The sequence below is a fragment of the Condylostylus longicornis genome, unplaced genomic scaffold (genome assembly GCF_029603195.1).
Source record: "Condylostylus longicornis isolate FDR11 unplaced genomic scaffold, ASM2960319v2 ptg000077l, whole genome shotgun sequence".
Taxonomy (NCBI): domain Eukaryota; kingdom Metazoa; phylum Arthropoda; class Insecta; order Diptera; family Dolichopodidae; genus Condylostylus; species Condylostylus longicornis.
In genome coordinates, this window is record NW_026578045.1 from 2,727,474 (window position 1) to 2,745,000 (window position 17,527).

Genomic DNA, 17,527 nt, shown 5'->3' on the forward strand with positions numbered 1-17,527 from the left:
TGTTTTATAATTATAATTCTTTCATTTTCTCGTTTAAAAATTAATTAAAATTTAAATAAATTAATAAAATAATTAAGTTAAAAATTAATTATAGTATTCAATTTAATATTATATTAGTATTATTTATTAAAATATTTTGAATTATTTCGATAAAAGACTAATAAAAAACAAGACTCTATGATTTTAAATAAAAATTTACTTAATTTTAAAATTTTTGTGAAAATCAAATGTAAGAATCAATTATTACACTTGATTTTCAGGAGTATTTGAAAATTTTTTTATATTTTATGTTTTTGCTCATAACTTTTAAATGAAAAGAAATATAGTAACAAAATTTGGGCAGTAAGTAGATTTAACTAAAACGAAATTGAATTTTCAATAAACTCAAAAACAGAAAAATTCGATTTAGGCAGTTTTTTCCGGACATAACCTCAAAATAAATTGTTACCTCTTAATTTTTCATTCATAGTTTTTCATTATATGAATAACCTCACAATATTTTTTGTTTCTAAGTAATTATTATATGTTTAATCGAAAATAAATTTTAAGTGTTGTAAATTACGATATTATGAATTTTAAGCACGTATACGATATTATAAAAAAATATTATAATAGCCCGTAGATAAATAAATTACGGTTTTTTATTAGTCTTTAATTAAGTATATTAATATACTTAAAATTGACAATTAAAATAAAATTGTTATACGTATAACACTTTTTTGAAATTCATATAAATTTTATTATTTTTTTTTTTAAATTCGTAAATATTTTTTAAAACATTATTTTTAAAAAAATAAATTTTAATTTTTAAAATTTTTTTATTTTATTTTTGAAATCATTAACACAAAATTAAGAACATTAAATATATTATTGAAAGGAATTTTTAATATTAAAATTAAAATAAATTACAGAATTAACAAAAATATACACAGAGAAAAAACAAAACTAATTTACTTTATTTGTTTTTAATTTTATATTAAAATATTTCTTAGTTAAATTTTATTTATTAATTAAAAAATTTTTATGTTCTTAGTTTCTTTCTTTTTGAGTTATATTTAATTTTTTTTGGTATTGTAAATTGTTATATTATATTAAAAGAAACTGTTATATTTTTTTTTAGGTTTCTATTTGAAATGTAGTTTTGTAATTAAAATGTGTAGTAGTTTTAATGGTTTTCCACTAAAATACATAAATTTTAATTTAATTATAATAAACAGAACAGATGAATCCAATTTAATTTGTATAAATATTGTATATAACAATATTTATAGTATTTATTATATTATTATTTTAATAAAATTAGATTCCGGTAGATTTTTGAATTCTGAAAATAATTCTGAAAAGTACAGAATAATTACGATAAAGTTATGAAAAATATCGATTACCGTAATTAAACGATAATAACAACAACAAGAGAGTCATTAATTGAAAATTATTCGATATTTCTATAAAATAGAATTTAAAGCTTTTTATGATCTAGAAATGATTGGAAATGAAAAATTTTTACGTTTTTGTGGAAAACCTTTTTTAATTTGAAATTTATAGATGAATGTTTCCTTTTGTTTTTTTTATTTTATTAAAATCTTTTCTTCTAATTAATGTTTTATTTAATTAATTTTAATGTCATTAAAAATGTTAAAGGCTATTTATTTTATTTCAAAAGTCAATTAATTTTTAAAATGTAATGTAAGTAATAAAATCAAATGCTTTGGAAATTCATATAGAAATTTTCATATAAAATATTATTAGAAATTATAAACATAGATTTTAAATGTTCAATATTGAAATTTAATTAATTTTATTGTTATACTATAATAATTGTTATACTAATTTATTTTTTAACTAATCTCCTTAATATTTTTAACACTAGAAAATTGTTAAATTTACAAAAAGTGGATTAGAGGAGCATATACTATTGCTATTATCAATAAAGAGTTATCATTCAATTGTACAAATACGGAAGAGAGAACAATTTATTTGTTGTTCATTTCTCTTTTTTTTTCTTCTTTCTCTTTTAAATAAGAGAGAACTGCAGATATTAAACAAATTTCTTTTTTTCGAAAACCTTATACATTTTTGGTTTTTGACAAAAAAGCAGACCTAATACTGTACAATACTGACATTTAGTATGTTAAAAAGAGAGTTGCCGTCTATGTAAATTTATATAAAATAAAAATTATATAAGTTTCAATAGAATTTTATTTTATTAAATTTGCACAATATTTTTAAAATTATTAGAATTAGAATAAGATTTTAAAAATTAAAATTAAAATAAAATATTGATTTATTAAAAAATAAAATAAATGCCTATAACATTTTATTAATAAATTTGTTATATTATTAAAAATTAATTTATAATTAAGTAGTATAGGTAATGTTTGAAATTGTAAGTTTCAGATAAAATATTTTTAGTTATATATATTTAAATTTTCCCTCTATACAATATGAATTTTATGATTTGAAATGTTAATACCTATATAGTAATTTTCTTAAAATTTTATGTTTAATTTATAAATTTTAACTGTATAACAATTAATTATGAATTTTGTATGAATTTTTATTAATTATGTAGAAAAAAAAATTCCTTCTTCTAAATGGTTCTTGTTTAGTTTTTAATTTTAATTTCCATCTTTTTTTTGTTTTGTTTTTTTTTTCCTATTCTCTTCTTGTTTATATTTATAATATTTATTTTTAATTTATTTATTTTTTTTTTTTTGGTAAATGCTTTGGAGGCATTGGAAAACGTCAGGGTTTGAACCCCTCACAATAATTATAATTTTACATAATATTATTTTTATATTTATTTATTTTTATTTTTCATTAAAATATATTTAATATATACATATATATATATATTTGTATATATATAAAAATACATATAAATATTTAATAATTTATATAAGTATATAATGTATAACAAATATATATACTTTTATTTTACTAAAATATTTTTTAAAATTTATTATAAATTATATATTAATTAATATTTTTATATAGAAAAAAAATTATAAGAATACAAAATATATTAATTAGACTGAAATATAAATAAGATACTGGTTCAGTGTGTGCCAAGGTTGGGTGATAAAAATTTTAAGACAATTCTTTCCCTTTGTTTTGGTTTTTATATTGAAGTTATAGCCTTAGTTATATTCTTTGTAAATGACAAGAATTTAAAAATTGTTTAAAAAAATATTATTATTGTAATTAATAATATTAAAGTATTTACTAAATTACTTAATAAATTATTTAAAATTATTGTTTTAATTCTGAAAATAGTTCATTTTAATTAAAAAAATTGTTATACTTAAAATAGTTTGAAATGTAAATATGTTCAGAAATATCTGGACTTATTCAAAACTAATTTTTATTGTTATTTTGTTACAAACTAGTTTTTATTGTTATATTTGAACATTTGTCGTAATCTTGTATATTTTTGACTGTGAAATTTTTCTATAAAATATTAAATTTGAATTAGATTTTTAATTTCTAAATAAGGATATTAAATAATTTACGATTTTCTAAAAGTATGCAAAATAATTTTGTAATAGTTTCATTGTATTTGTTACTAATGAAATTGTTTTCAATTCAACAATTGAACTATTTTCAATTTATTCATTAAAATTTTAATTATTTAATTTAATTCAATAAATTTTATTAATATTAAAATATTTTTAAACAATTTTTAAATAAAAGTAATCATTTAACCATAAAAAGTTAAGCTTTCATAAGTGATAAACATAAAATCAAATAATTAAATAATTTCTTTTTCTCTGCCTTTTCAAAAATAAAAATTCCCAATTTTCTTATCCTATAATTCACTATAAATAAATATCACTTATTAAACTGTGATTAATTTCGGACTGACAATGGCAATATAAATACATATATAAATATACTTACGCAATTTCTTTATATATAACTGTTATATAACTAAAAATAACATATTAAAAAATACAATATTTTTTTTCAATTATATTTTAGATAATAAGTTTTATTTATATAAGTTTTCTTTTCCCCCAAAAAAATAAAGTGAGAGGAACAGAGACTCAAAAAAAAACAGAAAAGCCCATACAAAAACAAAAATTATTTAATTTATAAGCAATTTTTTGAAATATTTTTTTTCTAATGCGGAATTTCCTTATTTTGCGTACAAATTTTGCGTAATGGAGGAAATTGAAAAAGAAAGCAAAATATTTCATAAAATTTTCAATTAATTATAAGTTTATTTTTAAAATAAAATATTAAAATTGGCCCGTTATCATCAACAATTTCCCATATCAAAATCAAATTTCGAAATCATCATTAAAATAGTTCGTAATCATTTTATATTTAATTTTTTTTAATTAATCCTTTATAATTATACATTAATGAAAAAAAATCCTCATTATATAGATATTAATTATTTTTTTTTTTCTTTTGCAATTAAATTAAGGTTCTAAAATAAATTAAAAAATTGGAATAATTTTATGTTTTTTAAAAATTTCAATATTCGTATAATTTTTTTTTTTTAATTTTTTCTTAATCACATTTTTAAGTAACTCTTTAAATTAGAAATATCATTTGTTTCAATTAGATCTCTCATATTTTCAATTAGATTTCTCATTTTCTCAATTAGATTTCATGTCTTTTTTCAATTAGATTACTCATATTTTCTCATTGTATATGTCAAAATATCATATCAGAAATTTAAAAATATTGACAACAATTGATACATAAATATGACCATACTTGATACATATCAATTAAGATACATAATAATATGTTATACAAGTGACTTACATTTGAAAAAAAAATATATACAATATATATATAAAATCAAGAGAATATCAGAGAATATACATGTTCATTCTCTTCTCATCTAATGAATGTAAAATTAAAAATTGACATATAATATCAAAATGGTCTTATACAAAATTATAATTGACATATATAAGACCAAAATAAGGTCTAAATAAATAATTTATTAAATTAAATTATTAAAAATTTCTATTTAATTTGTTAATCTTTTAATAAAATAATTGCAATCATATATAAAAATATATTTTTGGAATTCTTGTAAATTAATTTATTTAATAATTATTAGATAAATTGAAAAAAAAATTGAGCAACGAGCATAGAATAAGAAGAAGTAAAAATATTTTAAAAGATTTTCAAAAAAAAAAACATAAAAAAAGAACAAAAAAACTGTAGAAACCGAGAATTTGTTTTGGACCCCCAAAAGTATGCAATATTTTTGAATTTACAATACACGCTTTTTTAAATATCTTAGAACCTTAATAATGAAAAAACCTATGTCGTTTTCCATTATTTCTCATTTTCCATCCATAAATTTTCAAAATCAATTATATTTTATTATCAACTTAATTTTTCTTCTTTTTAATATTTTTTTTTTAAATATGAAATTTTTCTTTAATTTTTTATTTAATTTTCACTTTAGACTTTCAACAAATAAAATTCACTATATAAAAAATTTCTCTAGTTTCCCCTCATTTATTCTTAAAGAAAAAAATATGTGATGTTTGTAGTTTCTATCATTTCCACCAACAATAAAAAAAAAAATGATGTAGTTATGGCATTTTTTATATTATTATTTAAAAAAAAAAATTACAAATAAATAAATAAATAAATAAAAAATTGATGAAAAAATTTTTTACTATTTCTAATTTATTTTAAATTTTTTTATAAATTCTTTATTTATTTTCTTCATTGCAAATTTTTTTTTTAAATTAATTTTCTATTATTATTAAATATTTTATTATTATTGCTTTTTTCTTTTGATTTTATTTTGTATTTTTTTTTAACAACAATAACAACAACAACAAATATATTGTATATACATACCGTTATATACATACACATAAATATAATTAAAAATATAAAGAACACATATTTTTTTTTTGCACATTAATTATCTTCTTATATAATATATAGTACAATTTTATTTAATAATTATGGTTAATTAAAATATAATTAATTTTTATTAAAAAATTAAAAATCAACTACTTATTTTTTTTAATATAACAATTCACTATATTTATAATATATAAGTGAAAGGTATATATATAATCAACGTAATATTTGAGAACAAAAAAAAATTAAAATAATTATTATTATTGTTAATAATGAAAATAAAAATTAATAATGACTTCCGATATATATTTCGGTAATAATTTATTACATAAAACATACAAAATAATTTTCATAATTTTAATTAATCCAAAACAAGAGCAACAACACATTTTAAAACAAAATAAATTTAAAAATATTTTTTCAATTTAATTTCAAAATTCAATTAAACATATTATACAACATAGTTACTTTACAGATATTTACAAATACATATACAATTAATAATTTTCAAAAATTATTTTTTAATTTCCTATAAAAAAAAATTAATATATCTACTTCAAAATTCTGTTTCTGATTTTATTTAAAAGAAATCACAAGAGCAAAAATTTAATTATAAAAAACAAGAATTTTATTATATATTTTTTTATATATATATAATTTTTTTAAATTTTTAAATTTTTTAAATTAATTTTATTTTATTTTAAACATTTTTACAACACATTTCCTCATATTAAAGTAAATAATAATTATAATAGTAACACTTGCTCATAATTATCATAAAATTCACTCATATTACAATAATCATTGTCATAATTACTTTATATATATAGAACAGTTAGTTGTTATCAAATCATTTAGTGTCATTTAGTTCATTTTGTTCATTTTGATTTGTATTTATTTATTATTATTATAAAATTTATCGTTATATTTATTATTATTAATAAATATTATTATTATTATTATTATTATTATTATTATTATTATTATTATTATTATTATTATTATTGTTATTATTATTATTACCGTTGTTATTATTACAACTGTTATGATAATTATTATTATTGTTACTATTATAATTATTATTATAATTTTTAAATATTATTGTTATTATAATAGTTATTATCGTTATTATAATGCTATTACTATCAATATTGTCATTATTATTATTATTATAATTATTATTATTTTAAATTTTTATTAACATTATCATTATTTTCACATTTACATAATTTCCATTATTTATATTATATACATATATGTATACTAAACCATTGAAAAGTTCATTCATCCTAACACGCACCCACATATACACACTCACACCACCCACCCTTTTAATGTATACAAACACATTTTAATAAAAGAGATTATAAACGCATTAATAAATAAAAAAAAAAAAAAAATTACATTATATACATACACACATTTAGTAACATTATTACCTAACCGTATATATATCAGTCATAACCATTCGAAAGCACGGGCCATCTGTGTAAAATTTCGAATAGGTTGACTCCACAAAATTGACCACCATAGTGGTTCCGGTTCCAGGTTATCACCATTAACAACACCACCATGTGAAAGATCACCTCATATGACATTAAGTTTACAAGAAATATTAATAGTTGGTTCAGCATGTGAACAAGCAAAATTTTCAGAGTTAACAATGGATATGTTTAGGTAAATATTTAAAAATATATTTTATAATATTTAATTATTAAATTTTTACAGTTATTTTTATAAAATTGAAATAAATTATATCCTATATTAAATTACGCTATATAATTTTTTTTTTATTTCTATTTTATTCTTTATTATTTTTTTTTTTCAAAATTATTTATATAGAATGTTACAAACATTAGAACGTGAACCTACTGAATCTGTACATTCAATTGGATCACATGCAACAATGCATGGTATACATGGTCATGATGCTAGTCCAGCAGCAAGTCGTATGCCACCATATGGTGTTCCAGGTTCAAAAGGTTATCTCGAAAATGGTGAAAGACGACATTATCGTGATAATCCACATAAATATTTATTATACAAGCCTTCAATTAGTCAACTACTGGTATTTTTAGCTAGCGGTTTTAAAGAATTACCACCTGGTGGTGCATTATTATTATATATGTCAGCCGATGGTTGTTTTTCGACAACAAAACATCCAGAGGATTGTAAGTAATAAAAAGTTTTATATTATTATGTTGAAGACAATTTCAATTAGTTCAAATGTTTTTTTTTTGTATATTCTTTGTATACTACTTTTATTGTATATTTATATGTATATGTTTAAATGTTCTCTGTGTTAATGTATTATATTATATTTCATTATTATTATTACATATTATCATAATTATTATATAAGAATATTCATAAGAACATTCATAAGGAAATTCAATATAATCAATTAAAAGAATAAAACTCGAGAGTTTTTCCGATTAAATTTCAACGTTTGTCATTAAATTAATAAAAATTTATAATGAATATAAAATTTACAATTCTGTTATGTGAAAGCGATTATATACGCAAAGTGTAAACACCAATTTTTTAATTCATAATTATAATAATTGAATTAGGACAGTAGGTAAATCAACTTTTGCAATTATTTGTCATAAAACTTAAGCAACTCTCCCATTATTTTCTCGTAAAATTTAAAAATGATTGAAATAAATATTGGTATAGCTCCATAAAAGTTGGAACATATATCCAACTGTTTTACAATATCTTTGATCGTAAAATTATTTGAAGAATTTCAACAAAATATTTCATTCAAGTGTTGTTCAACATGGCAATTTACACTTTCAATTTGTCAAAAAATTGACACATCAATTTGACATATGTCACATTTTATTATTTTTTTTTAATATCTATCTTATTAAATATAATATGTCATATCATTTGCATGTCTTAAAAATAAAATTTTAAATAAATATTTTTATGTATATATATAACAAATTCATTATACATAATATATTAATTATATATTATATACATAAATGTTCATCTAAATAAAATAATAATTATCGTGTAGAAAATTTCTTTCTTATATAAATGTTGTAATTATAAAATTATATTTTTTGTATAATATATAGAGAAAGTAGTATTTAAATACATAAATTAATAATTTTTAAAATTTAAAATAAAAAATTTTATTGTTATTTTAACAATTTTTTTTTTTTTGTTTTTGTATAATATTATTATAATAGAATTTGTTAAATATCTTTATTGTTATAAAAGAAAATTTGAGTTTGTTTGTTAAACAAAAAAAAAATTATTACATATATATATGTGTTCTGTAAATATATATATATAGATGTATATATATAATGAAATATTGTCTTCAGCATTTTAAATTAAACGTTTTTATAATAATTATTATATGTATTATATTGTTATGTAGTAGTTTTCATAATTTATGATTTCGATAAATAAATAATATAATTCAGATGGTTATGAAATAGGCGGTTTAGCAACAAGCCTTAAACGTGATGGTCTAGATGGTGGAATTGCAATTAGAGGGAAATCATATAAAGAGCCACACTGCCTATATCCTGGCGATTTATATCCATTTACTAGACGTCCATTATTCATAATTGTTGATTCAGATAATTCATTTGTTTTCCAACATATACCACGTTATTTTGGTCAACCACTTGTTATATTAATGTCACCGCAAGATGTGCCACCAGCGTTTCAAGGTAAATAAATTATATTTATACATATATCATTTATTTATTATTTTAGTAATTGTCGATATTAAAGTATAGGACAGGATAATTTAATTGCCTTACAGGAGCACTCCTTGTAAACTATATGAGGTCTAATCATCTTCCTGCCAACCCATCCAATATTCGACACTGAAAGGGAAACAAACCGGGACTGCTGTATGCATTACTTAAGTTTCAGAGTTTGCCATTTCATTTTTTTAAACCTTTGTTTTTTTTTCTTAATTCTCTTCGGAATTTTCAAACTACAAAATAGTGTCGTCATTCTCCTGTTAACATTGTTTTTATTTTATATTTTTGTATGAGCTTACACTTACTCTCGTTTATTAGCATTATTCCTACCACATTCTACGAATGATTTCCATACGGTACGAATAAATTTGTAGTTCCCAATCTTTCTGTATGATTCTCCTGTGAATTATATATATATATATATACAATTAATTTTAAGGCAATAATTTAAAATTTATATTTTATCTTTATATATCTATCTATTATACATGTAATAACTAATAAATTTTCTATTTATTATTTTTTAGCGGATGTTCAACATCATGGATCATTGTTTACATTGTTCCTACATTCACCGTTAACAGCTTTATGTTATATATGTAATGTTGGTGATGTACCAATTCATCATTGGGAAAGATGTCAGAGTTATGTTGATCGTTTTGTAACGGAAGCATCACGTCTTGTAACAAGATGTCGAATCGATGAAATAGAACAAGGAATCGGATTTATTGGTAAAAAAAAAAATTGAAAATATAAAATTATTTGGAAAATTTTTACAGTATTATAAAATTAATTTAAATATTAGTTGTACATATTTTTAAATTGATAAAATAAAATATTAAATTAAATAAAGTATTTAAAAAAAATACATTATCTAGATATAATTGGCATTAAAAATTAATTATTAATTTTAATTTTTGTTCTATTTTAATTTTAGATTCTGCTTATGTTCAATTTTTTGGTGATGACTTCCTACGAACTCTAATACTTAGATATGTTTTCTGTGATGTTGTATTACGATTGCATCGTGGTTTTCGTGGTCGACATATGAGACCACGTTGTGAACCACCACTGCCAGCTAATGAATTAATAGAACATCCATCATTATCACATATTATATTACAATTAGCATTAGCATTAGATGTTCGAGAACATTTTGCTGAAATAACACAAGGCGATTGATGATTGTCATATTATTATTATTATTATTATTATAATTATTTTTATTTTATATATTATTTTTATAATTTCTACTATTATTATTATTATATATTATATATTTATTTTAATAATTTTTTTAAATTAAATAGTAAAAAAAATACAATAAAACAAAAACAATTTAATATTAATTATAATAATTATTGTATATTATTTATTAACATAATTTATTTATAATTTTTAATTTTAATTTTTCAAAAAAAAAAAAAACTCAAGAATAATATAAATGAAGAAAAAAAAATTTCAAAAAAACAAAATATTACTTTATAAATATATATATATATATATATTTATTTAATTAAATTAATAAAAATTGAAAGGAACAATAATAATGATAAAGATATAATTATAAATAATTTAGTAAAATATCTTTATATAATATATATATACTTCATATATAAATATAACAATTATTGTAGATTTATATAAGCATACTAATATTATATAATATGCATAAATAAAAAAAAATAAAACAAATAGATTGTATATGTATATTGACATTTTTATGTATTATATACATAATACAATTTATAAATGTTATATATATATATATATATACTAGTATATATATATACTAATATATATATATATATACACTAATAAAATATGCATTGTACATAAAAATATAAAATAATAATAATTAATTATAAATTTAATCACATATATATGTTATATACATTTCATTTAATTACAATACACATATACATATACATATTTTTTTGTTTTTATTAATTTATTTGAAATTTTTAATTAATTACTTTGGTTTTAGTTAAATTTTTACTTTTTACGATATTAATATAAAAATTCAATTAAATACGATATTAATATTACAAAAACTAAATACGATGTTACAAAAAAAAAAAAAAAATTAAATTTAAAATAAAAAATAATTAAAAAAATTAGTTGCTATTTATATTAGTTTAAAAAATTATTTATTTAGTTAAATTATTTGATATTATATAATTATATAATTGAATATAATAATTAAATAATTATTATGTTAATTATTAATTTATTATTTCAATTTAATTACTTATTTCATAATTTTCTAATGGACAAGTTTTTTTTGTTTAAAAATTACTTAGAAAGTTTAATTTTAATTGAAATTTTTAAATAAGACGATCTCGTTTTTTTTTTTTACTAGAAATGCCCTATCGTATTAAGCAATCAATAGTTATAATGGTCATTTTTAAAAATATCACATGACTACCGATTGATTTTACAAATCTGACTCTATCATTACAATAACTCTAAACATATTCGTCTCTTGAAATTAATCACTTTTGCGAAAATTCATTTATTATTTTTAAATTTAGATGTCGATATTGTAATTAATCATTATATTATAGTATACTATTATTAAACTATAGTCTACTATTATCGTCGCTCACTTTTTAAAGTAATATTTTTAAAATTTACGGTTATTGTCAAAAATTCACGGTAGAGTTTTTAAAATGATCTCAAAAATCATTTGATCATCATGTGACATTTTTAAACGGGGCCAACGGCATCAAATAAAATGGTAATAATTAAAAACGAAACTTAGAATGGAATTTAGAGCAGAAATTAAAAGCATTCATTCATAAAGTTTGATTTAATAGGCGGAATTTGTAGTTCACCTAACGGCTGTCTTGAACATTAGAAAATATTTACAAATTTTTTTTTTTGCAATTTTATTATAGTTAATAATTTTGTTAATTATTTTAATTGTTTAATTTTTCGGAATTTAAATTCAAAATTTTATAATTTTTCAATTAATTTAATTTCAATTTTTGTCTTTTTATTATTATTCAATTAATTAAATAAAATAAAATTTAAAAAAATATTAATAATTAACAATTTTTGTTTTTTGACTAAACAAAAAATATAAAAGAAAATAAAAATGCTTTAATGCTTCTAAAGTGAAAACAATAATTTTTTTAGAATTTCAAACAAAAAAAACAAAGAATTTTAAAATACAAAAGTAAAATAAAAACAAAAAAAAAAATTAAAAACACAAAAAAAAATATAAACAAAAATGAAAAGCAAATATTTTTATTAATCTGAAATGAAAATTCTTAAATTATATACAATATAAAAAATATAAAATTAAATAAAATCCTTATATAACAACCTTATATACATTACAACATCTTCAAACAAAACAGAAATCAATAAAAGAAATTCGAAATTTTAATAATATATAAATAATAATTAATATAAAATCAAGAATAATATATAATAACATTACTAATAATTTAAAATATTTAAAAAGAAAGCAAAAACAACAACAAAAAATATCCAAAATTCGATTAATATAAAATTGTTTGAGAAAAAAATATGCAAAAATATAAAAAAAAACAACAAATAATAAAAAATATTACAATATCAATTTAATTTAATTCTTAAATTTTTTTTTTAAATTCAAGATTTTTATTAAATAAAAAATTAACAAAAAATTCTGATTCTGACAAAAAATTTAATACATAGTCAAAATAAAAAAAAAACTTAACAACAACATATAAAAAAAATATTTTAATAAAAATAAAATTTAAAAATAAAAAATCATTTGGAAAATATTTGCGAAAAATTGAATTATTACTATACATACATAAAAATATTAATAAAATATAAATAAATTATTAATTAAAAAAAAATTGCAGTGACTGTGAATCTTATTCATTAATATATATTATAAATATGTATATATAAGCATTTATATATTACTATGTTATATAAAAATTGCTGATATATATAGCTATATAATATATATTTATATTTATATATATATATATATATATATATATATATTAATTACATATATATATATACATATATAGATATATATATTATATATATATATTATATATATATTATATATATATTTATATATACATATATAAAAAAATATAATATACATATAATTACTTATTTTCGAAAAATAGTCGAATGTTAGAATAGAAAAACAAAATATAAAATATTATACATAAATATAAAAATAATACATAAATTATATAAATATTTCGAATGTAATATATAAGATATATAATATAATAAACAATAATTTTTCAACAATTATAAATGAAAATAATCAAATTATTTAAATTAAATTAAAATTAACGTAAAATTAAATTTTATTAATTTATTTATTTTTATAATTAATTTAATTTTTTTTTTTATTGTAATTAATTTATTATTCCTTTTGAATTAAGAAGAATGTTTAATTAATTTATATAAATTTTTTAATATGAAATTTTGAATTTAAATATACATATATACGAAAAATTATTATTAAATTGAATATTATTAATAATTACGATTAATACGAAATATTATTATTGTATTTAATTACATATAATTTATTAAATAACAATAATAATAATAATGAAACAATGTACTAATTATATTATTATTCATACTTCATTATGCAATTATTATTATTTAAAATTTTACTTATATTCATAATGAAATTTATAAACTATTCCATATTGAAATTTAATATTCTCATAATGTATTTGAAATTTTATATAATTTATATAGTAAAGATGCTTATTTTGAGTGCCGAATCCTTAAGTGATAATGATAATATTATCGTAAAAAGTTCATTGTTTTTTTTATAAATACAAACCAATTTATATAAATGATTCGTGTCTATAATAAAGTTTTTAATCATTTTTATGATATATATCACTTAATGATTCGATACCAAGAATAAGCTGCAATTTTTAAAATTTATTTATATTGTTTTTAAAATTACACCATAAAATAATCAAATCTTTATAGTAATTATTGCAATGCAAATTTAATTTAAATAACATATTATTGCTTGTTTACTGCAACAATAAGAATTATATCAAAAAATGTGATTTCGTAGTTGATCATACATTGAAATAAACACTTAAAATATTTACTTTTTGTGCAAAAAACAACCATTTCTCTGGTTTGAAAATATGTCGCTTACAATAAATTATAAAATAATTAATGCTATATAGCAAGAAAAATATATTTTAACTCGTAAAATTTTTAAAATTTGTATTTTTCAAATGTGAAAATTTTTGAGTTATATAAGTGTTGCAGCGAAGCAAGTGATTCTATTATTCAAAATTTAAAAATAAATTTTTTAATATTATTCAAAATTTTTTAATAATTTCTCATCACATAATTGCATTAATTAATAAATAATAATATTTAATTAAAATAGGATAAGGAAATATTTAAATTAAATTGAAATTATTGATAATTTTTCAAAGTCATAATTGTTTTCCATATAAAAAAATAGGAAACAAAATATTAAGCATTCTTCTATATTTATTTAATTATCCAGAAAAATATTATTATTTAATTTTATGTTAAAAATTTTCATGTATATAATTTGAACATTACAATTTTTACTCAATTTATTAATATTATTAATTTATATTTTAAAAATATTTTTTATTAATCAATTATGATTACATATATATATTAATTTTTCAGTGATATTATTTAAAATTACACAAATTCATATATATTTAATAATTAAAAATTATTAAATATACGACATTTATGATTTCATTATTTATATAATAATTATTTTGTAAAAAAAAGTACAACATTTTACAATCACATAAAATAATTTTATATTATTTTAAAATTTACAATAAATACGTTTTCAATAATACTAAAAATAATTATACATTTTTTTACGTTAATTTATTTAATATATAATCACTCATATTCTGTTATAATCACCTCATTTTTAGTGATTTAATATTATATAATATTGAAAGATATTATGATTTTCATTATAGAATTTCATATTTCGAAATTAATTTCATTCAGAAAATTAAAAAAAATTTTGTATAACAATTAATTACGTTAAGTACACGTAACTAACAGAATATGAATGAATTTATATAATTAACAACAGATAACAATAAAACATAAATATTATAATATATGCTATATTATATGCAGTTGTTTTTTATATTTTATATTATTAATATATAAAAAATATGAATATAAAATTATAAAATCAATTACAATTTTATTATAATATAATACAAAAACAATCAAATTGAACTGATTTTAATTAAATTTTCTTTTATACTAAAAAACAAAAAAACAAGCAAACAGATAATAATATATTTAATAATTATTAGCATAATTTTAATAATTTAATTTATATATACACATAATAATTATTATATTGTATAATTTATTGTAGTATAAATATTGTTTAATTAATAATTGTTTGTTTAATTGACAATTATTTAACAGATTCCTATACTTTTCAAATAACAGTAAATTAAAACTGTATAAAATAATAAAAACGCCCGCTTCTTATGATGAGCAAACTAATTTGTTATATTACTCATTCTTATTATACTCGCTTTTTATATTACTCATTTTTTTAAGCTCAATATTTCAGTAATGTATATATAGAATTGAGTTTAAATAATGAATTAGTTGAATATAGTTTTAAATAATATTTTTTCTCATAATTCATTTTATTAATAATAATTCAATTTTGTATATAATTTAATATTTATATTAATTATACATACTCCATATATACATTTCAATAAATATAATAATTTTGAAGAGAATGAATATATATATACATAGTGTTACAATCATAAATCTTATATAATAATATTTTAAAACAAATGCACAAATGCACAAATATTTTATAAGTTTTATATGAAAAATTTTTATTATTTTATTATTAAACAAAAATATTCTCATATTTATAAATCATAATTTTTTTTATATCGTATTTAATTAAGTATTCTTATAATTAATAATATTTTTAATAATAATTTTCAATTATTCATTTACAATACTTTTAATTAATAAATTGCATATTATAATATAGAATTTATTCTAACAATATTATTATTAAAAACGGACATGCCCATTAAGTAATCATTTCAGATACTTTTTACATACATATTTAATTAATTTTAAAATTTTTCTGTGAATTTATTAATTATATTTTTAATTTATTTATAATTTGTGTATACAAGATTTCACATATAACATGTTAAATTGCATACCCAAAAATTTAAAACATATTTAAATACTCAAAATAATGTACAGAGAAATTATAAATTTAATTTTTAATTTTTTTAAACAAAAAAATATATATAATAATGACAAAACTGTTATATTACATAAGTAACAATCTATAAAAGGTTAATTAAGTAGTATAACAGTTTTTTCAATAATATATAATTAAATAATTTATTTTTTATATTTTCATACCTTTTTGTTCATTTCAGAATTTAAATTAATAATAATAGTTTGTATTTAAATTGTATTAATTCATAAATTGTATTTCAATCTCTCTATCTGCTATAACTGAAATATTAAACACAAACGAAATTTCGTAAGAAATTATTTTTTTGAAAAAAAGAATTTTTTGCCTACCTCTTTTTTATTAAATATATGATTCTATTATTATTCTTTTTCGTATTTCACGATTATTATCCCTAAAAGTATGCAATAATAGGATATATTAAAAAGTATTTAATATTGAGAAAATAATAAAAACATAATACTATTTTAACAAAAAAAAAAATTTTTACTTGTTAATTGTGTATTAACTATTTCACAAACCAGTTTTCATCGAATTTATTTAACTCCATAATTGGAGGAAAGCTTTCTCCATAATTATGTTTAGCTTTCATACAGGTTTATTTAATAAATTCAATAGCTGATAATATATAATGCAGATCAATTGTAATGGCAAAGCTGATTCAATA

The 17,527-nt window shown here is 17.0% G+C and overlaps 1 protein-coding gene across 3 annotated transcripts in view; it reads left to right on the forward strand.

The window, feature by feature from the left end:
- Positions 1-10,792, forward strand: part of LOC129612871 (protein SCAI) — a 39,740-nt gene extending 28,948 nt beyond the window's left edge. The window contains exons 6-10 of one of the 3 annotated variants that reach the window (XM_055526678.1): positions 7,384-7,527; positions 7,693-8,021; positions 9,309-9,545; positions 10,112-10,315; positions 10,522-10,792. In XM_055526678.1, the coding sequence (XP_055382653.1) occupies positions 7,384-7,527; positions 7,693-8,021; positions 9,309-9,545; positions 10,112-10,315; positions 10,522-10,766 (1,159 nt within the window). In that variant the 3' untranslated portion in view covers positions 10,767-10,792. Of the gene's footprint in view, positions 1-7,383; positions 7,528-7,692; positions 8,022-9,293; positions 9,546-10,111; positions 10,316-10,521 lie in introns of all 3 variants that reach the window. The other 2 variants (XM_055526676.1, XM_055526677.1) reach the window with 2 other exon arrangements.
- The last annotated feature ends 6,735 nt before the right edge of the window (positions 10,793-17,527 follow it).